The sequence below is a fragment of the Poecile atricapillus genome, chromosome 1 (assembly GCF_030490865.1).
Source record: "Poecile atricapillus isolate bPoeAtr1 chromosome 1, bPoeAtr1.hap1, whole genome shotgun sequence".
Classification (NCBI taxonomy): Eukaryota; Metazoa; Chordata; class Aves; order Passeriformes; family Paridae; genus Poecile; species Poecile atricapillus.
Genome location: NC_081249.1, coordinates 62780128 through 62807921, shown reverse-complemented (window position 1 = coordinate 62807921; position 27794 = coordinate 62780128). Strand labels below are relative to the sequence as shown.

General features: G+C 42.4%; 1 protein-coding gene across 3 annotated transcripts; it reads right to left on the bottom strand.

The window, feature by feature from the left end:
• Positions 1–27: 27 nt before the first annotated feature.
• On the bottom strand, positions 28–27762 carry SETDB2 (SET domain bifurcated histone lysine methyltransferase 2). 3 transcript variants are annotated; one of them, XM_058829910.1, is made up of 14 exons: positions 27456–27762; positions 26406–26465; positions 23982–24104; positions 22530–22595; positions 21864–21966; positions 20690–21256; positions 19067–19186; positions 7771–7940; positions 6808–7030; positions 5844–5928; positions 4798–4891; positions 3815–4143; positions 2732–2820; positions 28–680 (listed from the first exon to the last, which is right to left on the bottom strand). In XM_058829910.1, exons 1-14 carry the CDS (start codon positions 27469–27471, stop codon positions 563–565), a joined length of 2163 nt encoding a protein of 720 aa, XP_058685893.1. In that variant the 5' UTR covers positions 27472–27762; the 3' UTR covers positions 28–562. The 3 variants fall into 3 exon arrangements, with proteins under 3 accessions (XP_058685893.1, XP_058685896.1, XP_058685895.1); XM_058829913.1 differs by lacking the exon at positions 22530–22595; XM_058829912.1 differs by lacking the exon at positions 26406–26465.
• Positions 27763–27794: the final 32 nt, after the last annotated feature.

Here is a 27794-nt window from a genome sequence, read left to right as displayed (position 1 = left end):
AGGAAAGAATAAACAACTAAGCCCAAACATGAGAAAACAGTCTCTCTCTTGTTAATCTCAGTCCTGGGGAAAAAGAACCCAGCCACCAATGTCGTGACCTGACATCTTAGGTGTATTTTAACAACTCCTAGAGTCCAGACAGGCAGTCTTGCATTCATAATGAGTTTCAGAAATCTGAGTTTTGCTAACTCAGCACTGTGGAGGGACACAGAAAGCACTGAGGAACTGTTGCTCTCATCGTGCCTCTGCTGCAGATGGCATGGAGCAGGAATTCTTCCAGTACACTATGAACTTTGCTTGTGGATTAGAAGCACGGAGGAGGAAGACCAGGAGAACAGAAATTACCTAGGAAAGGCTTGAAGTCTCTTCTTAGGACAAACAGTTCTAATTTTGTAAACTACAATAGTGACATTTAAATGTAAATTTAAAAAATCATCGGGTGAAAGGCATTTTAGTTGAATGCAATTAGCACCATGGAGTTGAGGGCTGTTCGCTGAGTAGTCATCCCTTCCAGCACATAAATCCCCAGGTACAAGACGTGTTGACAGTAGGAAAGCTTTGCCTATAAGGTTTTTTTCCTGCACTTCTGAACTCCACAGTGACAGGAAATCTCTGTCTCTGGCATGCTTCCAGCTTCATAACCATAATCCCATGTGAGTTCAGTTCCAGCTTTCACATGTCTAAGAAATAAAACACTCAGTCAATTTGCTTGAACTAAGTGAAACAGTACTGTGCTAATAATTTGTCACCAACAACACACATGCAAACCCAAAAACTGCACAGGGCAGGGAGCATTACACAGGCAGCTTGTTGGGAGAGAAACAAGGGATGCAAAGAGTCACTGGCACACTTGTGCTGCTTTGCCTATGGAAATTGCTATGGAGATTGCAAATAGGGCTGGAATCTAAACAATGTGCTCTAACTTAAGTAGGAAATTCTAGGAAACAAAAATCAAACAAAGAAACCCCATCAAAACCAAAGCCAACCAAACAAAAAACCAAAAACAAAACAACAAACAAACAAAAATTGCCAAAACAAGAACTCAAAAAAACCCACCAAAACAGAACCCCAAAACAACAAAAAAGAAGAAAAGGAAAACCACATAAGTGATACATCTAAATGAATAACACAGTTTTGTTGTTTTTACTATGTACAGAGCATTACTGAAGTTTGAACAGATTTTTAGATATGCTGTTGAAGACTAATCTTTGGTCTGACTGGCTACCTTTTAATGCAATTGCACTATGTGAACAAAGCCCAAAACTCAGAATTAAACACATGCTCCTTATGAACCGGCTGCTCTGGTAGTACAATAGAAGAAATGTCCAAAGTAGGAAATTCATTGTCCAAAATGAATGCCAAACTAAATACCCGAGACTATGATGCTGAGGGACAACTGATGGAAAATGTAATAAAATATGAATATTGTGATGAAGAGAGTAATTCTCTGATGTTTCTCACTGGATATGGTATAGAGGACAGCCAGTGAATTCCCAGGCAGCTAACTGACAACAAAAAATGAGGACTTTTCATACAGTACATAACTGCAGCCTGGACTTGCTGACTTGAGATGTTCTAGAGACCAGACATGTAAAACAAATAAAAAGGTGATTGGGCAAGTTCATGGAAAGCACACAATCAAGCTCAATTATCCAGATGAAGTCCTTAATTTTGAAAAGTTGTAAAAGGGTGTTGCCCAAACAATGGAAGAGCCAGTGAGGAGAACTCTCCTTCAATCATCTTCTTCCCTAAATGTTTTTGCTGGTCACTTATTATCTCTCTCCAGTGGCCTCAGTCCCCTACAGTCCACTACACTTCTTTACTGAGTAACTAAGCAAGGCAGACTCTACCTAAAATAAAATCTTTTTTTGGACATATTTCAAAACATTGTCTTTGCAGTTCTTGGAGACCTCCCAGTGCAATCCACAGTATCTGTGTCAGCATGGAGCAGAGCTGCAAGGCTCCACAGAAGATCAGTTCCCTGGAACTGATCTATCAGCGCAAAGTCTCACCTCTCTGTTCTGTTCTCACCTAGTACTACTGCTGGCATGCATGTCAGCTAACTTCACTCATGCAATTCATCTTTCCTCTCCTGGGTTGAGTTGCTGCCATATTGTGTCTTGCTGGCACCAGCTGTCTACCTCTCTTTCTGTTAGACACTAGGGAAATATCTGCATCTTTTACTTTCAGAACAAATTTTCCCCTCTGAATATCCCATTGTCACATCCTCAAGACATGCTGGGCTACACAAAGTCCTGCTTGTCTTGATAGCTGTGAGGAAAAAGGACCGAAGCCAGCTTGTTTGGCCCACAGTGTCTCAGCCTTTATATCCTGTGGGGTTCAGTCCTGCTCTATAGGACAGAGATCTGGTGGCCATTCATTGAGACACAACAGTGGGGATGAGTGAATCTTGGCTTTCCAAATCATTGTGCTGAGTGAAACTTATTCCTCCACTGAAGAAGGTTATCACTGAAGTGGACACATCAAAATTAACCTTCCCTACTTTACATTCCAGTGCAAAACTGAAGCAAAACTCATTAGTGATAACCAATGAATTGTATTTCTTCTGTCTTTAGTGCACAATAAGAAGTCACCTATAAGAAGGTAGTTTTGTGCTTTTATGATCTAAGCATCTGCCTCACCCCTCAGTGTAATTATTTCCTAATAACTAAGCACCGTTTCTTTCCTCCTAGTGCCTTGAATGAACAATATTAAGCTTCCAGAAATTCACCTGTTTGTGAAGAATGCCACCCATGGAAAACTTCTGTTGTGAGTTTCTACAAACACACTTTGTGCAAAGAGATTTGGGCAGCAGCTGTGCTGTAAAACAGAAAATCTGAATTAGAAACAGTCCAACACCACATCATTGCCTGAAAAAATATTTTGTGCCAGATATCTGTCACCAGTAAAGGTAGTTTCTTTCTTCCTTTCTCCAGTCCACATGGAAAGTTTATCATCCAATGCCATTGCCAGGGCAGCAGTGCGAGGGAGCAAGCAATGGATAACATGACTGTGTGCTGGCCAAGTACAGGATGTGAAAGGTCACTCAGGTACATGTAGGACCATGTGTATGCTCACAGGAGCAGAAGGAAGGTTTCTGCAAGATGCACTACTAATATTAACACCATATTACTTCTGCAAGGAAGAACAGCTTCAACATATGCAAGGGCTTTGCTGTAAGACATATTCATGCCAATGAAGAGAAATAAACTATTTGCAGAGTATCTGCAGATGTGTCTATGAACCATTTGTTTTAGCTGGAGGTACTTGGTAATTAATTGCTATTTATTTCTTGGCAAGTCAAAATTGAGAGACTTAGTTAGCAAACATGTACACTATGACACACCACTTTCTGAAACTATGACTGAACAGTAGGGAAGTTTTATACAACAACACAACACATGTCCTAAACCAACACAAACTAGAATTTACAATGGCTGGGGAACAAAGCAAACAAAGCTGGGAGAAGGCATATGGTTCAATAAAATGTGCTATTTAGTCTCTGAACCTCTAAAAAAAGCCATCACAAAAAATGTATCATTCATTACTGGGAATATTTCTCTCAGGAACCCAGTGGTGCCAAAAGCTACAGCTGGTACCTAGCATTATCAGCTTATGGAGGCATGAACAGCCAACCTGTAACTCTGCCTACTGTCCTGCCACCTGTGGTGGCAGGGAGCACCACATGTGCCTCTCTTGTCATGTGCCTACCACCCATACTGTTTGTGTGCAAAAACTTTCTAGTTTAAGCTTAAATAAGTAAATAATGTATTTGCAGAGATAGCAAAGAGAACCCATGCAACTTAGTACTTACATTTAGAAAACGACCCACATTTCCTTCTCTTGTGGCATCCAGTACATAAATATTTCCTTCATTATCATTCTTGGGAAGCATCCCATCACCATCAGACTCCTCACAAAGTGCATCTTGTTTTGGCTGCCTGCTACTTCCTTTGCAGTAAGCTTTTAGGGGTGCATTATTGGATGGTCTCACAATACATGTGTCATCCAGCACACTGGACTTGTGACAATGAACACTCTGCAGTGACAGACTCTTTCTTTTGCATCCTGCACTCCGTACACCAGCAGAGTCAGTCTGTCCAACTTCCATCAGATGTTCCTCCTTCTGCTTCTGGTTGGATTCTGCCAATGGACATGTATGTTATTTCTCAACACCAGTTTAAGGCAAAAGCCTTTCCCTTGATTGGCCCTGAACTCTTAGCCACCCACTTTTCCCATGTCTTCCTTGCTAGCTACAAGTCTGTAACACAACTTTTCCATGTCTCTTATCAAGCCTCCCACAAATTACTGTTTCCGACTGTGATGCCTAAAGCATTAGCCCAAGGTGCCTCTGAACCACCTAGTGTCTCCTCACTCTTCTCAAATCCCATTCCAGACTGATTTCTCCCACACAGCATTTTTGATCATTCTCCACCTTAATTCCCAAGAGAATCACAAACTGTAATTAAGACAGAAACAAGATGTGTGCGCAAACAGCACCAGTTTCACACTGCCTCTCCAACTTGAGGTCCCCCCACTCCAGTATTACATCCTGTTCAACTTTTGTTGTCTGGAACAGGTACTGGGTGTGACACAGCAAGATCTGCAAGACTGACTTTCCACAACTGCACAGTATTTGAGAAGCTGCTGTCTGGACAGTTCAACATGTCTCAACATCTACGGACAACACAATTCTACTCTAAGAACTGGCCTGCCCACACTGTCTACATTAAAGTGTATCACCTGATGGGATACAACTGTACAAAGCATGCAGTATGTAGCGCTCTGAAAACCTACTTTCTTTTCCTTTCTTGGTTCCACTCGTTAGTTTTGTTTTGCTTGACTGATGATTCTGAGAACAATCATCTTCATCTGAGCTGACACTGTGCACCTGTGTATCAAATGAAAAGGCTGTGATGTGTTGCTGCACGCAACTCTGGGCCAAAGAGGGCACGGCAAGAACTCCAAGGCTGAAGTTTCAAAGCTACTGTCATGCATAGTTGTGGCTGAATTTGAAAAAGTTAATACATTTACTGAAATGTATCAGTACATTTATCTTAATTTCAAATTATCCTTCATAATAACCAGGAAAGAGTCCCCGAGTCAATAAGACATGCAAAAAAGTGCTTAAGTCTCAACAATTTCACAGAATTGTAAGTTGCTGAGCCAAATCCCAGAGATGCTTTTTACACAGTTTCAATGAAATGACCAGATGTGGCAGAATTTTCCTCTCCCATCACAAAAAGGCAATTAGTTACGGGGCCTCTGGAATGGACAGCACAGCAAAATGTTCGCATGAAAATTCCATGTGCATTTCTTAAGGGTAATGAATCCAGTAAAACCTACAGCATAAGTTTACACCAGTTTTCCTCTGCACATGTTTGCAGGCACACTCATGAAAGGTCAGGAGTCACATTCAGGTCAGTTCTCCCAGCTCTGCCACTGTATGAGAAAACTGCATAGACATCCTGAGATGCCTTTTTCTCCCCACTACACCATTCTTTGGGGAGACATCACAAAAATTTTATCACTCTGACCCCCTAACCCTGTACACAGGGGGTGTAGGGGAAGAATAATTACTTCAGGCTCTTGAGGAGTGTAAGTGAAGGGTAGAGAAGGAGAGGCAATGAGAGTAGATAGTGCTGGTCTGGGGGAACATACTGAAGGACTGATAATGGAAAGGGGATGGGTTGCACCTTCCAGCATGACAGCCTAGCTCACAATGTGACACAATCTCATGAAGAAAGGTCATTAACACTATCTAAACATACAAGATGAAAATGTCAAAATTAACATACATATTCAGCACAGTGAAATATGAATATGTTGAAGCCACTAATTACCATTTTTAGCTGGTGATTGTGAAAAACAAGCGTTCTTGTTCCAGGACCTCCTACAGTTGCATTACTTGAGTTCTTTAGATGAACCCTATACAGAAAGGTCGAAAGGAAATAATAGAAGACAACAGACCCATAAGTAACTCTCACAACACACATTTTTCTAACAGTCTCTAGTCTCTTCTCTAGCAGGAACAACAGCAGAGCCTGCAGTCTGCCCTCACTCCATGCTCTGTGGGTATTTTGTTTTTAATTGAGAACATAGGCTAGGTTCTCTATAGTATTTGTAAGAAGGCAGTTGCTCAAACTTTTTTGAGAGATCAGCAGCTGCTTTTATTTTAATTACTCCTTTTCTAGTTTTCGTTCTGAGAATCAAACTGTCTGTTGCTTTACTATTATATCAGATTATCTCAAAAGAGAGCACCTACAGAGTTTTGCCTTTTCCTGCTACTACTTCCAACAGTTTTGACAGTACAGCTTTCAACTAGGAAAACATATTCACTGCAAAAGTGAGGTGTTGCCAGACTATTAACAGGAGAGGTTAAGGTTCCTGGCAAGAAAGGTTATGTTATAAATAACAAGGTTTAGAGACTGGGAGCAAAGGGCAGAACAGCTGGTGGCTGTGGTATTATCAAACCCTTCAGTGTCATCGTGTATCTTTAAACAATCTATCTCAAGAGTATTTTATTATTTCTTTCAAATTAGCATTACCATTAATGCCCTGAACAGATCAAGTACACCTAAGAGATGAACTGAATTTCTAGAAAATGACAAGTGGTACACATAAGAAAAATTAATATAGAGGGAAAACTCTATCTCACTAGAAGAAATAATTAGGAATTTAATAAGAAGTTCAGACAGAAAAAAACCACCACCCCCATATGAGGACATACATTAACTTATACAACAAAATTTCTAGATTAGCAGAATGTTAGTTTTGTTATGCTTAAGCTTACTTTGCTAAACTTACAGGCTTGATTTATTTTCATTATCCACAGTCTGAGACAAAGATTCCTGATTCTCAAGATTGTCATTTTTGTCAGTCTGCACTAGTTCAACCACTGAGTCTGAACGATCAATGTCAAGTTTTCTTTTTCTGGAAGAAAAGTCATGGCCTCTGTCATTCACTGCACTTTTCTCCTTCAGCTCTTGCTCAGCATCTCCCAATACTTCAGCTCTGCTCATTAATCTGCCTGAAAGAAAAAGTAAAGTTTTTTTGTTGTTTTTTTTTTAAATGCCTGTTTGCTGAGTCACTATCACAGGTCAAACTTACATTAACAAATATAAGAGCATTACTTGGGAAAGCAAAATATGAATGTTGTCTATAATTCTACAATGTCAATATAGGCTGAAGTACAAACTGAATTAGACAAGGGCATGTAGCGATAAGACAAAGGACAATGGCTTTAAACTGAAAGAAAGCACATCTAGATTAGGTACTAGCAAGAACTCCTTCACTGTGAAGGTGGGAGGCACTGGCACAAGTTGCCCAGAGAAGCTGTGAAAGCACCATCTCTGGAAGTGCTCAAGGTCACGTTGGGTGGGGTCCTGAGCCACCTGGTCTAGTGAATAGTGTCCCTGCCCATGATGAGGATGCAACTAGATGTTTTTTAAGGTCCAACCCAAACCATTCTACGATTTAATGATTTTTACTGAAGGAAAATTAGCCCTGGCATAGGATGCACAGACTTGTGAGGCAAAAAAAACAGCAGTCTGAGACAGGTTTTGCTGCATATTGTTTTGTTTGTCTGTCACCATCTCATAGCAGAGCTCTTCAAAGTTCTTCTTTCCATTTGATCATATTGCAGGTTAAGATTCCATTGATACACTTCTCTTCCAACCCTGCATTTCCCCGTTCTCAAAAATATCCAGGGCATGAACCATAGGAGAGGGAGAATTATGTTACATGTCTTCACAGGTCCCCTCCTGCTACCTGAGTAAGTACAAACAAATGTCCCCTTGTCGATGTCATCCAGGCAGCGGACACCCCAGCCCTTCTTCTCTGTGTTGAACACTTGCAGCCTGACTTGAATGCCGTGCTGTACAACTCTGTTCTGACACATCAGCTTGTCACACCTGCACAATACGCTACACTCATAAATCCTGTCAAGAGGAAGAAAAACAAAGCACAACATAAATGGATGCATTACCATAACCAAGTTCCTATTATTAGTTCCCCTTCCAAGCATCAACAAGGCAGTACACTGAAATATAAAGACTGTGGCTCAAACTGGTTGTGCAGCAATGCTCTGAAGCTTGTGACTTTCTTGACTGCTGATTCGTCAACTTTAAGAGTCTGTCTGCCAGATTTTGGCATAAGTATACAAGAAAATCAAATGCCGTATTTTTGTTTAATAGGACTAAATCACACAGAAACAGAAATCCCTATGAAGCACCTAATTCTATACTGGAACAGATTTTCCAAGACAACCTATGCCTGGACTTCACTGTAGCTGTCATGAATTCCAGGATTTACTGAAGCATTTCCAAAAGGACTCATAATTGTGCTTTATTTTGCATCTGTTTCTGGGTTCTCTGACAACTTTAATTCTGCATGTTGAAGCCATAAAATAGATAGCCTTCGAGAAATAATGGGTTAAAACATAGAATATGAAGGGAACACCTGGAAGCAATAAACACAACGACAGGAGGGGAAGATAAGGATGAAAAATCACCGGACAAAGCGTAATTCAAGCCGAAGCTAAAGCATGCCTAATGTCAATATGACAAGTTGGCCCTAGGAGCTTAGGAACTCGGCCAACTACACCGGGAAAGGACCAAATTTGGAAAGAAGTTCAAAAGTTTAAGGAGGAAGACTCCTCGGAGACCCTCGCCCACGATGAAGGCCGACCGGAACGACCCCCGAAAAGATCCTCAAAATAGAAGTTTCCACCCACGCCCCACCTACGGCACGCCCCATATGAATATGCATGGATATGATGTAATTCCAAACCTAAAACTGTATAAAAGGCACGCTTTTGCTGTAAGACTTTGGAAAACTCCCTTTAGAGATTTCCCCAACGTGCACGTTGCTAATAAAATACCTCCTGTCTATCTGACTTAAACTGCGTCTCTTAGACAGTTATTTATCGCCTTTTGGGGCAAAATTCGGCATCAGTTCTGGCGACCCAGGTGGGACCAAACAGGAGACTCAGACTTTGAGGGGTTCCCTCCGAAGAGCCGGTCCGGGGCCGGGACCCTCTGGGGCCCCTGACGGATTTTTGTCAGAAGAGACTCCCCTCCCGGACCAGCGCTCTTCGGCAGAGGAAGGATTCCCTGCATCTCCTGCTCCAATTAAGAGGTATTTTTAATTGTTTATTGGTTTTGGTTTAAAGCGCTTTATTGGGACACGGGGGTCAGACGTGACCACCGAAGGGTAAACCAGGGGACGCCCTGGTAAAAATCCCTAATTGGTACCATTTGTGTTCGATATCTCGGACATCATAGGTTTTGGTACCATTGGTGTTTGTCCCTAATTGGTACCATTTGTGTTCGATATCTCGGACATCATAGGTTTTGGTACCATTGGTGTTTGTCCCTAATTGGTACCATTTGTGTTCGATATCTCGGACATCATAGGTTTTGGTACCATTGGTGTTTGTATGTGTTTTGTGTGTTCGTTTTATGTGTTTGTTGCAAAGTTTTATAGGAGACATCTTGTTACTCTTTATGTAATAGATTGAAACGCGCATTGTGCTGTCTACGTGCCTTGAATTTGGGAAGCCGGTACCTCACAGTTTGTGGGCGACTTTTTTTGTGACCAAACCTGGTAAAACAATTTTATTTTATAAGTGTGTGTTGTATGTGAGGGTGAGTGAGACGCAGCGTAGCTGCAAAGCGAGAGGGAGTCCTGCTCCGCATTTCCTGTTCTTCGCGAGAAGCCAGGTCGGAAACGGACGAAGCGATTGAGATTGTGTGCATGAAGTGTTAAAATATATCAGCATATCGTGGTTGCGAGAGAGGGACTGTTTCGGTTAACAGAAAACGCAGATACAGGGGATAGTCATGGGAGGTCAACAGAGTAAGGACGTAAATATGAAAACCCCCTTAGGGTGCATCCTAAAGCATTGGAAGGACCTGGGAGGGATTCCGGGGGGAAACATAAGTAAAAAGACACTTCTCAAATATTGTACGCAGTGGTGGCCATTGTATAAGTTAGATGATAATGAGAAATGGCCGCCCGAGGGAACAATTAATTATAATACCATTTTACAACTAATGCTCTTCCTCCGCCGGCTCAATAAGTGGGATGAGGTGATGTACGCAGACATGTTTTTCACCTTGAGGAATAAACCTGAGTGGCAAAAAGAGTGCGGAATTAATGTAGCCCCTCAGGATCCTCTAGTACTAGCCCTGGAAAAAGATAAGAAAGGTTCAAAGCCCAAAGAACGTTGCTGCGATGCATGTAGCATTGGGCAACAATGTCTTAAGTTAACAAGAAGGGACAGTGGAAAGGAGAGCGAAATAAGCCTGTGGGAATACCATCCATTTGCCCCAGGACGAGAAGGGCCCCTCCCCAGGCCAAAAGAGGAACAAGGGGATCCTACCCCATTAAAGGAACTAGAACGATGGTGGAAATCTAAGTTTGGGCACAGCCCCCAGAGGCTAGACAACAGTTGGAAGGAGGGCAGCCCATTAAAATCAGGGATTGACGAGAGGAAAAACAGCCCTCAGGGACTAGATAGTCCACAGGGGTCAGGGAGCTACATGGATGCTGACAGCCCACCCAGACTGGAAGTTGAGGGGGAGGAAGGCAGTGGGTCAGAAGCAGAGAGCTGAAGGGAGACACGTAGCATACCCGAGCTCAGTCCATATGGAGATAGCAACACCTCCAGAAAAGGAGGCGTCTGTAGAATGGAAACCAGTACACCAAGGACTGGGGATAAAAGCAATTCACCGGGAGGCGACATCCCTAAATTGAGATACAGCGAGAAGAATGATAATGAGACATGCGAAAGGGAGGCAGAGAGTAACTCACAGAAACTGAACATAGTAATTCAGATAGAGGATAAGAGAAGTGGAGGGGGAGCAGAGGATGAGAGGAACCGCAGCCCGGGACAGGATAAGAGCTGGCAGATACAAAAGAGGCGACAGACGCAGGATGAGAATCGGATGGATTGTGTGATAGAGATAGGAGAGGAAAATGAAGAGCAGGAAGGGGGAAAGAAGAAAGAGAAGAGAAAGAATAGGGAAGGCATTGAGGCACAGGAAGAAGATCCCGGGGAGGGGACCAGTCACTCGTATTACACCAGATCTGTGGCACGGGGGGAAGCAAAGCAAGGGGAGAAAGGGAATCGCACGATAGCTCCTCTCCGACAAGTTATGCCAATGGTAGGGGAAAAGACTAGAGTAAAGGTGCCATTCTCGACGAGTGATTTGAACAATTGGAGGGATGAGGCAAGGAACTTCAGGAGGAATCCAGAGGGAGTAGCAAAGAGGTTTGAACTAATGGCAAAGAACTTAGATATTGATTGGGAGGATATAGAAGTGATGTTGTCAGAGTTGACAGATACGGAAAGGGAACTCGTATTGGAAACGGGGAGGCGACATGCCCAACTATTATCGGGGAGACTAGAAGATAATTTTCCCAGCAGTAAACCAGAGTGGGACCCGGGCAACGCGGAACACTATCAACGGCTAGTGCAGTATAGAAAATTGATAGCGATGGGCTTGCGTAATGCGATCCCTAAGGCTGTCAATTGGTCGATGCTGTATGATGTCAGGCAGGGAAAGGATGAGACCCCGTCAGAATTTCTGGATAGGCTTAGGGCAGCAATGAGACAATACACACCCCTGGACCCAGCAACAGAGGAAGGGAAACAGCATTTGTTAGGGTTAATGATGGGACAGAGTAACCCAGACATCAGGAAGAAATTACAAAAGCTCGAGCACCCGGCAAATAAAAACCTAGAGACACTGCTGAATGAGGCGTGGAAAGTATACAATAATAGAGAAGTTGAGGAGAAGAAAAAGGAGGACAGGAGGATAGCTTGAGTAGTGGCTGTAGCAGTGGCAGCTCAGAAGACAGGCTACTCGGAACCTGGAACCAGGGGAAGAGGTAGAGACAACCCAGCAGGAAGGGGAAGGAGGCTCCAGCCCCATTCAAACGGGGTAGGGCCGAATCAATGTGCGTACTGCCTGCAGACGGGACACTGGAAGCGAGAATGCCCCCAGCTAAGGGAAAGGCTAATGGCCACCACTACTACCACGCCTCAGGATAGTGAATGAAGGGGACCGGTGGGCCGTACCCTAGCAGACCCACTGGTTAAGATAGAGCTAGGGGAGGGTAAAAAGGAATTAGACTTTTTGATTGATACGGGAGCAACCTTTTCGGTTTTAAATCAAGAATTTGTACCTAAAAGTGATGAATTTGTACAAGTTGTGGGAGCAACAGGCCAACCAGAAAAGGCTTACTTTTTGAAACCCATTAAATACAAAATTGGGAAGCAAATGGGAATTCATCAGTTCCTGTATTTACCAAATTCACCAAAACCCCTACTAGGGAGAGACTTATTGGAGAACTTGAGGCTGTAATAAAGTTTAACAAAGATCAATTGGAGTTTCAAGTAAATGAAGAACAACTGATTACAGCTTTAAGCCTAACGATCAGTTGTGTAGAGCCTAAACCTGAAAGCCACAATTTCGAGCAAATCCTGAGCAAGACGTACCCATTGGTGTGGGCTACTGATATACCTGGAAAATCAAAACAAGCAGCACCGATTGTCGTTGAACTTAAAGCTGGGACAAAACCGGTGAGAAAGAAACAATACCCTTTGAGGATAGAAGATAGGAAAGGGATTGAGCCCACAATCAGAAGGTTTATGGAACTGGGGTTATTGGTAGAATGCGAATCAGATTTTAATACACCAATCCTGCCAGTCAAGAAACCTAATGGAACCTATAGGTTAGTCCAGGATTTGAGAGCAGTAAATGAAATAACTAAGGCATTGCATCCGGTAGTTGCTAACCCATACACGCTTTTGACCAGACTGAAGGAGAATTTGGCCTGGTTCACCGTATTAGATTTAAAAGACGCGTTCTTTTGCCTCCCCTTAGCTCTCGAGAGTCAAAAGATTTTTGCCTTTGAGTGGGAATCTGTAGATAGTGGAAGAAAGACCCAACTCACCTGGACAGTGTTGCCCCAAGGGTGGTGCAATTCCCCTACGGTTTTTGGGAATCAGTTAGCCAAGGAACTAGAACAGTGGGAAAGGCCGCTGGGAGATGGCACCCTTCTGCAGTACGTAGACGACCTCCTAATAGCAACAGCGACAGAGGAAGAATGCATTGAATGGACTATTTCCTTGCTGAATTTCCTGGGTTTAAGTGGATATCGAGTCTCTCAACAGAAAGCACAGCTGGTACAGAAACAAGTGGTGTACCTGGGATACGAAGTCTCCAAAGGACAGCGATCCCTGGGAGCAGCTAGGAAAGAGGCCATCTGCCAGATGCCCAAACCAGAGACGGTGAGAGATCTGCGCGCCTTTTTGGGGATGACAGGTTGGTGTCGGCTATGGATCTACCCGTACGGGATACTCGCTAAACCACTGTATGATTTGTTGAAGGAGGCTAAGAACATCCTAGTTTGGACTCCCGAGGCAGAAGAAGCCTTCAAGAAGCTGAAGATGGAACTAATGAGAGCACCAGCCTTAGGTCTCCCAGATGTATCAAAACCATTCTGGCTGTTCTCCCACGAACGACAAGGGATGGCCTTAGGAGTCCTAGCACAGCAGCTGGGACCACACAAGAGAGCTGTGGCCTACTTCTCTAAGCGATTGGATGAAGTAAGCAAAGGATGGCCAGGCTGTCTGAGGGCAGTGGCCGCAGTGATAATTAACATAGAAGAGGCTAGGAAGCTCACGCTGGGCCAAAAGGTGACTGTACTAGTATCCCACACCGTGTCGGCTGTGCTGGAACAGAAAGGCAACCATTGGTTGTCGCCTTCCAGATTCCTAAAATACCAGGCCGTTCTGGCTGAATCAGATGACGTAACCATTCAGGTAACTAACATTGTGAACCCAGCTTCATTTCTAGAAGGAAGAGCCCCGGCAGAACCCATCGAACACAACTGCCTGGAAACAATTGAAGCTGTCTATTCCAGTCGCCCGGACCTCAAAGAAGAGCCGTTCGAAGATGCGGACAACTGGTTCTCGGATGGCAGCAGCTTCGTGAAGCAAGGAGTAAGAATGGCTGGTTATGCAGTCACTACTACAGAAAGGGTAATTGAGTCGAACCCCTTGCCCACAGGAACTTCAGCCCAGAAGGCAGAACTGATAGCTCTGACTCGAGCTCTGGAATTGGCAGAGAACATGCAAATCAATATATGGACAGACTCTAAATATGCCTTTTCTGTTGTACATGCTCATGGGGCCATCTGGAAAGAAAGAGGACTGTTGACTACACAAGGAAAAACAGTTAAACATGCAGAGGAGGTTCTGCGATTGCTAGAGGCGGTCCAACTCCCAGCTCAAGTGGCCATAATGCATTGTAAGGGACATCTGAAAGGCAATACTATTCCAGAAATAGGAAATAGAAAGGCAGATACAGAGGCCAAATTAGCTGCCACAAGGTCTAGGGAAGTGGGAATAACGGCCCTAATACCAGGAGACCTGGATATCAGTATCAAGCCAGATTACCAGGAATCAGACCATAGATGGATTCAAAGAAATAAGGGCAAAATATTAGAAAATGGTTGGGGTCAATTGGAAACAGGACAGTTAGTAGTACCAGGAAATGTGATGTGGCAGTTTGTAAAAGCAGAACATGAGAAGGCCCATTGGGGTTTGGATCCGCTTTACCAATATTTGCAAACCAGGATAGCAGGACCGAAATTATTTACTACTATAAAGCACGTAACATCCCAGTGCGAACGGTGCCTGAGAAATAACCCGAATACGGGAACCAAGATACACCAAGGAGCCATAAGTCGAGGTAAATTCCCAGGTGAAGTATGGCAAATTGATTTTTCTGAGCTCCCAAGAAAAGGGGGGTTTCGATATTTGTTGGTATTAACTGATACATTTTCTGGGTGGCCTGAAGCATTCCCTTGCAGGACAAACAAGGAAAGAGAAGTGACCAAAATACTGTTGAGTGAAATCATTCTGCGGTTTGGGGTACCGAAGAGTATTTCCTCGGATAGGGGTACACACTTCTGTGCGAAAGTGGTGAGAGCAATAAGCAAAGCATTACAAATCAAATGGCAATTACATACGCCTTATCATCCACAGGCCAGTGGACAAGTAGAAAAAATGAATCATCTTATTAAGCAGCAAATTGCCAAAATATGCCAAGAGACTAATTTGCAATGGTATCAAGCCTTGCCTATTGCTCTGCTGAGGCTGAGAGTCAAACCAAGGTCAAAAGAGAAGCTAAGCCCATTCGAAATCCTGTATGGTAGACCTTATGCTATGCAAGTTGTAAACGGGGATGCCATAGACCAAATCGGTAACCAGTACATTTATGATTATGTAATTACAGTGGGGAAACAATTAGATAAGAATGCTACCGTGGTGATAGAGCACCAACCTAAACAACCTGATTGTAAATTGCATCCGTTTAATCCCGGTGATTGGGTGTATGTTAAGAATCTTTTAGGAAAACCCCTACAAGAGAAGTGGGAGGGACCTTTCCAAGTGCTGCTGACTACCTTCACCGCGGTCCGGATCAAGGAGCGACCTACGTGGATTCATTACTCGCGGGTCAAGAAAGCTCCAGAGAGTAAACAAGAGGAACGGACATCATGATCTTGACTTCACCTCAGGCCCTTTCAACCCTGATCATTGGACTCTCGATAAGTATAGTTCTTCCCCAAGACTCTGCCCCAATAGACCCATGGTCTCACGCACACCAGTGTATCCACCCGGAATGGGGAGCGAAGGGACCCTATTTCGAGGTATATGCCCTATGTAACAATCAGCCATACGCAAGTAAATTATGGCATCAACCTTCCATGGTAGCATACAAGGGAGACCAAATCCAAATTGGGTGTCGAGAGCTTGACTCAGTGGAAGGAAAAACAAGGCAGCTAGTATTAACAATTCGATCCTTGAGGAAATCAGCATCCGAACATAACCTAATTACCTTTAGTCCGGTGAAAATGGGCAAGCCCACTATTTGGAGGCAGCAAAAAGGCCCAATTTCATGTCGGTGGAGTGATTTCCGGGAAGATCCAACCGGATCACAGCCCCAAAACACAGTAATTTATAGAAAAGATTCGCTTGGGGAGCTGCGTCCTCAAAACATAACCCTTGACCCTCACCCTCTTCTTTTTCCTGCGGGAAAGATCGTGGCATCTGGTGGTCCCGAGGAAGGGAAGGCACGGTGTGAGATAGCATTTAGATTGGATCAATCGATGTCGTTCATATGCGAAAGACAGTTGAAGATACCGGAACAAGGTCTTAGCCTAGAGGGGGTCCCTGGTGGGCATGCTGTTGAACATAAGGTGGCACTATCGGAAGACGTGATCTCCTTATATCCAAATCTAGACTTGCCCCAAGAAACCACTCCACCAGCGGAATGCAAAGTAGTGCACAACTGAACTTTTGTAGGGCCTCAAGTGATAAGGAAATCTAATGAACTAAAATTATTATTGGACCCCACTTATTCCCTGAAAAAGGTGCAGATGAATATACATGCCGATGTTACGCATCTGCAGAAGGACTGCCGACCATTTGTACAGCAAAGCCTTAAGGGATGGAATGCATGGCTAGCAACTAGGTCCTATCACAGGCGGGCGCAAAGGGATATAAGTGGATGGGTTGGTACTGGATTTGGAATACTGAATGCAGTAGATCAAGAGGTATTGGTGAACAAATTGAGCACTGTCACCACCAACTTAGGAAAACTCAAAGTGCCGCTGAGTTCATCTATGCTTACATTGGCAGAGACACAATCGCTAGTAGTAAAATTACTAACCATGGTAGCAAACCATACTGCAGAAGATTTTGTAAAGCTCGCTAATTACACAGGAGAACTTAGTAAAGACATTGCACTCGCTATCCAATGCTCTCAGACACAACAGTGGGTACAATCGGTAGCGGCAGGAATAATGAGAGAAGGAACGTCAGGTATATTACCTCAAGAACTAAGGGAAACAATATTAAAGGACAATCATACTACACAATTCGAGAAGGACCACCAAGCCTGGTGGCAGTTAGTAAACTTCACTTATGAACCTCAACAGGAACATATCGAAGCTTATGTCCTCACCATCAGTGCGGCAGAGGAAAGAGCTATTTTTCCTATCCTCACCCTAGGGACAATACAACAAGATGTCATTGTCAAGCCAATAGATCACAATGTTTGGGCCAGTTATGATTATATCAAAAGTAAGTGGCAATCGGTTAGCACAGAAGCATGTATTCCTAGAGGACAGCTAGGTTATGTTTGCGAAAACGCTGTAGTAGAAGCAGAAGATTTATGCTTAGATGCTGAAAATAGAGTGTGCACCTTTGAAGTGCTTTTGCATAATAGAACACAGTCACAAGTTTACTATATAGGGAATGGGTGTGCTTGCGTACGGACAGCCTGTGACAATGTCACTATAGATAATTGCCAAGAGGAAACTAACAATACTAACTTTTGTGTGTGCAACTTCACCAAAATAGTGGGTTGCGATTTTCATTATACTGTCCCAATAACTACTCAACAGCTACTTAACACAGATTTTAACCTGTATCGAGAAATACCAGAGTTGCAAATAGGGATGGATGTCAAAATTCTTAAAGCAATGCTCACACACCCTAAAGTAAAGAAATTGGTGCAAAGAGTGAATCAAACGACTAAACGGATGGTATGGCAGGTAGAACATGATTCAGAAAGAATAAAGAATGTCCTCACCGAAGTAGAACAAGTAGGCCAGCATCATTGGTGGGATATCTTCACAGGATTTTCCCCAACAGCTACACAGGTTTTCAATTACCTGGTGCACCCAATGATATTGGTAGTTGGAGCCCTGTTGGTTTTAACTTTTACAAATATTTTTATGTGGTGGAAGCTAAGGATCATAATGAAAAGGACCCAAATGGTTTGGGCTATGGTACGAGCACATCAGCGCTCTTAGGATCAGACATCAGCACTCTTAGGATCAGACCTTGACGAAAGAATTCGTAAGTCATAAGAAAAGGGGGGAATGAAGCCATAAAATAGATAGCCTTCGAGAAATAATGGGTTAAAACATAGAATATGAAGGGAACACCTGGAAGCAATAAACACAACGACAGGAGGGGAAGATAAGGATGAAAAATCACCGGACAAAGCGTAATTCAAGCCGAAGCTAAAGCATGCCTAATGTCAATATGACAAGTTGGCCCTAGGAGCTTAGGAACTCGGCCAACTACACCGGGAAAGGACCAAATTTGGAAAGAAGTTCAAAAGTTTAAGGAGGAAGACTCCTCGGAGACCCTCGCCCACGATGAAGGCCGACCGGAACGACCCCCGAAAAGATCCTCAAAATAGAAGTTTCCACCCACGCCCCACCTACGGCACGCCCCATATGAATATGCATGGATATGATGTAATTCCAAACCTAAAACTGTATAAAAGGCACGCTTTTGCTGTAAGACTTTGGAAAACTCCCTTTAGAGATTTCCCCAACGTGCACGTTGCTAATAAAATACCTCCTGTCTATCTGACTTAAACTGCGTCTCTTAGACAGTTATTTATTGCCTTTTGGGGCAAAATTTGGCATCAATGTCAACCAAAAACTAGCATCATACAGAGGACTAGAAGGGGCTCCTCAAGCCTGCAGTTCAAGCCCTTGGTTGTTGCAGAAAGCTACCTTGCATAATTCTTCTCCTAGACACCTGGAGTAACTGGCATCTTCTCCAGGCCACCTATTAATCCACAGGAGCTGAATAAGAGAAAGGGGAAAATGAAAGAAAAGGAAGCATTGAATGGCTTTGGAGATTCTTGGAAGAGTCACCCATAACTAAGCCTGGCAAAAGCAGCTGGCTGATGTGTCTTTAAGACTCTGGTAACTCTTCACACTTCTCTTGGACTTTGGCCTAAGCTGTGAAAACTGTAGGATCTGCAATACAGAAGGGTTTTTTTTGTCCTATTACTCAAGTCATAGTAATTATTTATCACCCTGATCTATCACTGAAATTATGACAAAAATGGAAGGTTTCGGTAGTACAAAAACTCCAGTTATTTTAATCCTGTGCCACTTAGACTGAACTGTTTACTGCTGTTTTATTTGTATGCTGTTATTTTACTCCTGCAGTCTTTCTTACCCACTAGGAACAGGTCCCTCCAGTCTTTTGTAACGGTATCCATGGGATCTTTTACTACTTGGTGACAGAGGAATTTTACTACAGCCTCTTGCTGTTAGCTGTAGGCATGCACATTTTGACCTAAAAATAAGAGTAAAACATCTCAGAATGGATTTGAAGCAGCATAAATCAATCATAAATCTAGGTAATTTGAAATGCACTTGTCTATACACACACACACACACTTCCATGTATACACCTGTATTCCCCCTCCCTGCTCCTTTTACTCCATGAGGCTGTTTCAGGTACCTTTTTCCTTAGTCTCTTGTCTGGTTACATATGCTTTGCAATAACCATGTTCTCTCCACCCCAACTGCATTCTTCTGCCAAGCCCCTTAAATGGCACATGCAAACAGCTGAAGTACAACAGAAACTTATTACAAGCAGGGCACTGTCACATGGATCAAATGAATAAAAATCACCTTTCTGGCACAGCATCCCAGCTTGTTTGCCACTATTCGGTTATCTCCCTCCCTCCTTAGCCACCATGAAGTGAAGAATTTTACACTGTAGAAAATTCAAGCAACAGTGCTTGTCTTCACCATTGTATGTCACAAAAACTGCAAAGAGTCACAGCAATTGTGCAAATCCTAAACCCCAAAATTGCACAGCAAAAGCATCTCACTTCTTGTGTGACTTCAGTGCATAGAAGTGGCATGCTGTGTGCTTGCTCTTTCCCACCACTCAGTTGAAACTAAATTACTAACATTAAGCTTCATTACACCAGGTTGTCATTTCAAGCTTTTTCTGGGTCATGAGCAACTATGTTGCATAGCAGCATATGCAACGGCCCTTGCTGTCAATAATACAAGATGGATGGAACAACAAATAATGCCTACAGATAGAGATTAGACAAACACCCTTCAAGGAAGTAGACGTAGACAAAAATACCACCAAACTTGCATATGGTAATTGTGGCAGGTTTCCACAGTGTCTACAGTTCAGAGTTATTGGGATTTAGAAAAGATGACAATGAGCAAGAGTATTGGAACTGCTCAGACCACAAAGGTATTCTGTAACCACTGAGTTTTGTAGTTTCTGTTTAGACAAGGGGAAGGATGACATGTAGAGGTTGGGATGTTTCTTCATCTGCCCTCAGTAACCCTCGAAGTTCCAAATTATCTGATCCCTCAAGGCTGTCCCACCCAATCTTTAGGATGCCATTTTACAGTAGGAACTGCAGCAGAAATTGTCATGCAGGATCCCTCCTCGCCTGCCATGAAAACAAGCCTGCCTCTGCTGGCACAAGACTCCCTTCCCTACTCTTTTTCCAAAGCCAAGATATCTGCTTGTCAGCTCCACCAGGAGCTCCAGGAGAAGAAGCACTGCCAGTTTGGGAAGCAAGAAAAAGGAGCACAATAATCCTCCTGTTGATCGCTTCTTTCCCTACAACAGAGGGTGGGCCAATAGAAGCACCCAAGTTCTGGAGAAAAGAAAGACACAATGGTGTCAGTCAACACAAAGCATGGCACAAGATAGTGCTGGTCCTGTTTGGTACTTTGGTACTTGGGTGCCTTCACACCCCACCACCCTGCTGTTGAGGCATCCTGTGTCACTGGCCTGAGATGAGATCTTTCTACCTACCTATCAATGCAGCCATCTGTGCAGTCACAGGAATCAACAAAGAGGCTGGAGAAATTGTTGAGATAATATCCACGTGGCCATGATGACTTCCGATACTTGAAATAAGGCAATCTCGCATGGTCGAGACTGTTATAGAAGGAGACAGGCACAGACTCTGCTCCGTTGCTAATATCGAACTCAAACACGAGGGGCTCGGGATTCATGGTGTTCCTGCCCAACAGCACATATGTGTTGAAGGAGAAGTGATCAACAAATAAGAAATTGCACTCTGTTTCAAACAAGTAATTTCGTACATCTCGAAAGCTTCTCAGACTCCGACCGCAAGGAGCTTTGTAATTCACATCCAGTGGCTTTGAAAGGCAGTCTGCTTTTGCATGGCGTCTTTGAAAGTCAAACAGGATTGGGATCTTCAGAGGATTTTCCCCCTTGTAGGAGCCCGCTGCTCTGTTGGCAAGACACGCACTAGAGCACTTGTGGTTCTGATATTGCACATTTAAAGATAAACCTTGAATTTTGCTAGATGCTTCTTTACTCTCTGAGCAGGTTCTTTCCATGTCTTCTTTTTCACTATTTGAACCAAAGGAGGAAAAAGAAAGAAAGAAGAGCAGCATCTTAGACAACCAGTGTGGTGTTCAGTTTTTTAGCAGTTCAGTATTTTTAGCCCCATTGCTAGAAGGCCCAAGGTTTCACATGGTGTAATCGTCCTAATATATAAAGACATATTCAGTTGTATAAAAGAAAAAGTTCTGCCCAGAACTTACATGCTAAAACACAGAAAGGACATTTAAAAAAAAGGAATGATGTATTTATCCCATCTTTCAAAAAAGTACCTGAGGCTAAATACTAAACACAGAGAGACCAAGTTACACACCTGACTATCTGCACAGTAAGGAAAGCCTGAGAACTGATGCTTAAGTCCTAACCCCGATAACACTCATAAACCTTTATTCACAACCTAATGCCCTATTCTGCAACGTTCTCACGTGAGAAATTAGACAAGTCTATCCAAAACCTCAGGTTTTCCACATAGATTAAGTTAAAAAGATTTTTCACTTTGAAAACTCGCAGGATTCAAACAGTGTTTAAAACACTGACTTTAGAAATACAAATTTGAGAACTCTCTTAACTGCAGTAAAGAATATGTCAAATAAGGAACTGAAATGAAGGCACTGACCTCTCCGAAGCTTCTACAGTGTCTGCAGCATTGACATCTGGAAGAAGAGGCTGCAGGTTGGGTTTGGTTTCCTGTGTACCATCTCCATTCAACTCATCACTTACTGAAAAAAATTGAATGTGAGCAAAAACTTCATCAATCCAGATTTCAACTTATGATTGAATTTACTTTAGTTACTAAAGAGATAATTAACAAGACACATTACAAACAAGGCATTGCTATGAACTACAGCTAACAAAAGCTTGTTAGCAAGTGCCCTACTGAAAAACCTTCCATGTGGTTTTCAAAGTGACCACAAAGAACATGCTCATTAAACACATTTACAGATTTCCCTTCATTCTTAGAGGTAAAAGGATGCCAAGCTATTACAGCTAGTGGAGCCATGCACAGAATAACTGCTCACAGACAGCTTGGGTTCATAAGCGCTTACTAGTTCAAACTCTCTTCCTGTGGTACGAGTACTATACACACAAACCACAAAAATACAAACCCAGGTGAGAGTTCACAGTACTTGAAGAAATTAATAATTAGGTTTTCCTCAGTGTAATGCTAATGACCTTCTCAGAACTATTTTATTGATTTCAAAGAAGGGAATTGAGCTTCCGGTGAGTAAAACAAGACAAATTACACCCACATACCAAACAAACACAATGGAAATGCACATACCATTTGCCAAGGTTAAGAGATCACCTAGATTGGCTTCATTCACCAGTGCCCAAGCCTGCCAGCATTCTAGGCAAAAAAAACCAAACCAAAACAGATACTAAGTTTAATTTAAGTAATGACATAGGTAAAACAAAGTGTTAAGTCCTCCACATACACTTGCTTCTTCTCACTGTGCTCATCTAGAACATTGAAAGACTGATATTGCTAGAAACAACACACACAGACTTTAGCAGACACATCTAGGAATTACAAAATTGTTACAGCTCGTAGTAGTTGTGAGCTGGCAGTGAATATCCATCAGCTTTTGGACACAAACTGGTGGCCTACAGTTGCAGTAATATATATAAAGATAATTTCTACCTTGGTCATCAGCCTGATCATCTTCAGGCTAGGAAGGGCTGGAACTTGGCAGACTAAATTAAGGCTACTTCTAAACTGGTGGAAATGGCCTTCAGATAGAAGAATGCAAGAGACCTGTTCTGTCTCAACCTCTTACCCCATGCAATAAATATTACAAGCTGGCAGACAACTCTCAGCAAAATCCATGTTAATATTTTAGCTTGAAACCTTTACAGAACAAAGCATAGAAAAATTCAAATTGAACTTTATCACAGATTCACTGCATCATCTGGGGATTCAAGTTCACCTTTTATCTCTGCACTGCTTTGACATTTTTTCATAACAGTCAAGATGTGGGAGCTCAAGAACACAAAAAATTGCACTTCCAGTTTAGAGGAAGTGTTGTATATATATAATGCAGTGTGTGGCTACAGATTAGGTTAAAAGCATCTTACACCACTGTACATTTTCTTGCAGAAAAAACCCCAATAAGATCCATAGATTACATTTATATGGGTGACTTAACAAAAAGAACAATTTTACTCAATTAAATAAACCAGTAAAAGGAAATCTGTATACTGCTCCAAGGTTATCAGAATGACAATTTTAATGTATTTTGATGTAGACACAGGAAGCTTATTTCCTTGAAAATCAGGAACAATCTGAAATTGCATCAGTGTCACATTTTTCTACTATTTTTTCAAGTTATAATGGTGTCTCTGACAAAAAATAATAGTGAGATTATTCTTATCCCACCCCAAAACCACTCAATTTACTGAGATCAGCTTGAAAGGCTAAAAATTCTGATGATAAATTAAACACAAGGCACTGCAGATATTTCTTTACTTCTCAAAAATGAATATTTCAGTTCCGCGTACTTAAGAGCCATGCATTGTTTGAAAAAGTATACAGGCAAAACAAGAAAATAGCCACTTGTACCTGAAATTACTTTTCTTTTTTAAAAGAGTAAAGATTTTTTTAAGTGCTTAAAACCACCAACAGCTAAGTTATTAAAATTCACAGATATCTGGATTATGGCAGATATCACAGACCTACACAATGCAGGCCACAGCTACTCTGCAGTCCAGTTTAACCACTACAAGGATTTCAAACCTTGGTTTGTTGCAGTTCCATTCTTGATCTTTTCCTTCAGCACCGACAGCACATTTTGCACTTGCTCAAATATGACATCCACTTTTCTACCTCCCAGTTGTGTCCAAAATGTCTTCACATCACCTGAAATGCAAATTACCATTTACAGCTCCTGAGAAGTCTAAAAAACATGCCTAACTCCTAGTGGACTATTCAAAGGCTCCCACTCATTTAACTCGGAGGCACTTCTGAAAAACAATCAGTACAGCAGGATGCATTATACCTCCAGAAGTCTATTCCTAAATTTAATCAAAAAAGTGAAACAGAAGTCAAGTGATGAACTGGAGTGGCTTCCAATTGTGCACAATGCTCCTTCATTTTAAACAAGTCACAAAGGGAGCTGTGGAAGTCTTTCTTCAAATAACAGCAAATGAATCCCACTAAAAATTAATCATTGAAACTCACAAAAGTGAAACGGGCGAATACTTTCAACTGAATGAACTGCATATTTTACTTGATAAAAGATACTGGGATTTTTTTTTATAGCTGTAACCTCTCTTAGCTGCACAGCTTGTCTATCCTTTCCCATCATTAGTTTTGGTATGTTTAGTAGGGGAAAAAACATTCAAAATATTTTCAGATAAAAGCAGTTTGATGAATTTTGTTCAACAAGGGGTATCCCTTGAAATAATTAACACACCCCATATATCATGCCTCCTTCCTCCAGTAGAAATATTTATAAAGGACATTTTGTTTAAATAAATGTTTTTTAAGCTACTGGTTTAGAACTTCTCCTCTTCCAAAGGTATGTACCTTTAAGGTACTAAGCCCATTCATGAAGGCTCTTGTTAAAACTTTAGCTGTGCATCTTTGTCAAGGACTGTGAAAAGGAAATATGTTTCAGCATGTCAAAAAATGATGGCAGAACAAAGAACCAGCTCTTTCTCAGTTAATGTTGCTCTTCTTCAATGACCAAACACAAAAACATAAGCAAATCTGTTTTGCTACTCCATTTCTAGAGGTGGAGTCCACTGTCACCACACTAGGTTTACATTCCACTTTCAGACAGCAAATCTCTGTTGGCAAAAGTGCTGGGGTGACACCTTCCCAGCAGTCAAGAAATACTGCATTCTTGTAAGGCTCATAAAAAAATATTCCTTCATTTTTTGACTTAGTAGAGAATGAGTTCTGTTGCCCACGGTATCAGAAGCCCAATGATGCTATGGCAGTGTGGTTACTCTCAAAAGCACCATGACAGCAGTGAAAGAGGTACCAATCTTTTGTCACCACAACCCCTGCTGTTCATGTCACCAGCAGCTAAAGGCATAATACTTAATATCAACAAGCAATGATGAAAGTACTTTGTGTTGCGAAATAGTTTGATTTGGCACTAACTCTCATCAAAATGTAATGATCTCTTATATCCACAGAATTTTTTTTAAACATGTGGAAAGGGTAAAGTCCAGTTACAGAAAAAGTCACAATTTTTGGAAAACTACACTTCTGGTCCAAGGGACACCACCTGCCCTGAGCCATTCCCACCCTTTTGCTGTTCATGACAGCATCACAAATTTAGAATAACAAAAAGTATATTTAATATTTGTGTTTAAAATAAAATTTAAAAAATACATTGAATTTAAAATATGCATTTAGATATTCTAGTAATAAGTTTCTCCACTGCAGATTAAGACTGCTGTCCTTCTTCATGATGTGTTCCCAGAACACATTTCCCATTTACTAAATCTGGATAAATAAATAAAATCTGGATAGTACTGGTGGATGAATTACTTCAGAGGACAGGTGACAGAACAGTTTCTTGTTTCTGGGTCCTCAGCTATAATAATGCATAGGCCATAGGGAAATAAAACACACATTGGAAATGCCTCCCCAATTCTCATGCTGGAGTGCCCCAGAAATTCCAGCAGCAAAAGCTTTGTTTTGCATGGAGAAGCAAAGACTGCATTTGAAGTTGATAGTATAATATTAATTTCAAAAAAGATAGATGTCCACACCACTAATCTCTCCAGTGCTAACACTGCTATCACCAACCACAGTCAGAAGGACAGGGAATCAGGAGACACTGGTTACCTCTACCTTGTCAGCATTCAAAACCACCTCTCCAGCTGACGGATCAGGGTGTGCACTGGCATCTGGCTGGAGGGATTTTCTTTTTCCTTTACAGAATCCTTGTTATCACATATCTCTTTTTTCCCAGCATTGTGCAGGGTAGTGATGCTAGAGCAAGATACAACCAGCCAAGGTCAGGGCTACTTACTCCAGCTACCAGACAAACGACCTGAGTGCATGTTCCCTGTAGTGCTGCTGACAAACCTCTCACATCACAAAAGGCAAAGCTGTTGTCTTCCAGTTGTAATTTTCATATCCAAAGCAGTGCCAAATATACACTCTTTTCCTCTTTCCCTCCATAAATCCAAATTATACTACCTTCAGTGCTTTCCTCCCTGGGACTGGTAAGGTTCTCCTCTTCAAAGAAGTCACACAGCACTGCAAGAGGTGCAGAATGGACAAGTAAGAGATCAGGTGAGAAATTTAAAATAGCTGTAGCTACTCAGCTTTTCAAAATTTATACAAGTAAATACTACAGCAGGTATCAGGAGGAGCACTGTGTGAGAATATGTTGTGTTGAAATAGTCATTCCTCTTTCAAACAGTCATCCCACGCCTTTTCAAGATCTGGCTGAGGAACACTCAAGCAAGCAAGGTGAGGAAATTTTTTTACTTAGGTAATTTCTTACTGTCCTACAAGCATGAAGCTGTCACAAGGTGATCCAAACTTTCCAGCACATTCAGATGAGTCTACACAAACCCTCCTGCCCATTAACTCACTGTTTTCCTTTTTTTTTTTTTCTTAAATTGATGTGCTCACTGTAACATCAATTTAACACTGTAAATTAATTAACTAAATTAATTTATTTGGGGGGAAAAAAGAAAGCTTTTTTTAGGTAAATAAATTACTGAATCTGTTTCTTGCCAAATGCAAGAGACCCTTCACTGCAAGAATACTAAGGAGAAGTAAGACAGCACTTTTCAACCACATTGAAGATTCCAAATTTTTATCTCCATGAATCACGGAATCAAATAGATTGCAAAAGACCTCTGAGACCATCCAGTCCAACCTATGACCGAACTCCAGGATGCCAACTAGAGCACGGCACTGAGTGCCACATCCAGCCTTTCCTTAAACACCTGCAGGGACGGTGACTCCACCACCTCCGTGGGCAGCCCATAGTGACACAGACAATGTAACGCATGCCTTGTTTACGTTAGCTACTTCATCTTTTCTACACTGTAACTGAAAAAATAAATCAACCCCAAACCTTTCCATTCAGTCTGGATACTTCATCTAGCTGAACGGGAAGACAGGTTAAGACAGTCGACTCCTAAAAATCTGATAAGATTAATGGATGCCCAAAACATGCATATATATATATATATAAATCTAGATATAAATATATATAATTTTTTTAAGGCTTACTTCTTTTCTCTTCCATCCTCCGGGAATGTCGGAGATCTGTCACCCGCGCTGGGGTGGCGCCGAGCCCGGCTCAGGTCGGGGTCTCGCTGCGCTCCGGCACGGCCGCAGGGCCCGCGCCGAGGGCCGGCGGGCAGGGGCCGGGGTGCCTGTCGAGCTGGGAGGCTGGCATGGGGGGTGCCTGCGGTCAGGGGTCTGGCCCCAGGTCACTCCCGCACCCCTCGGGGCCTCGCTCCGGCCCCTGCCGGCTTCTTCTTCTCTTGCTTCTCCCTCCCTCCTCCTCCTCCTCCAACGCTGCACCTGCGTTGCCGACCGCCAGGGGGCGCAACCCCGCCGGGGAGC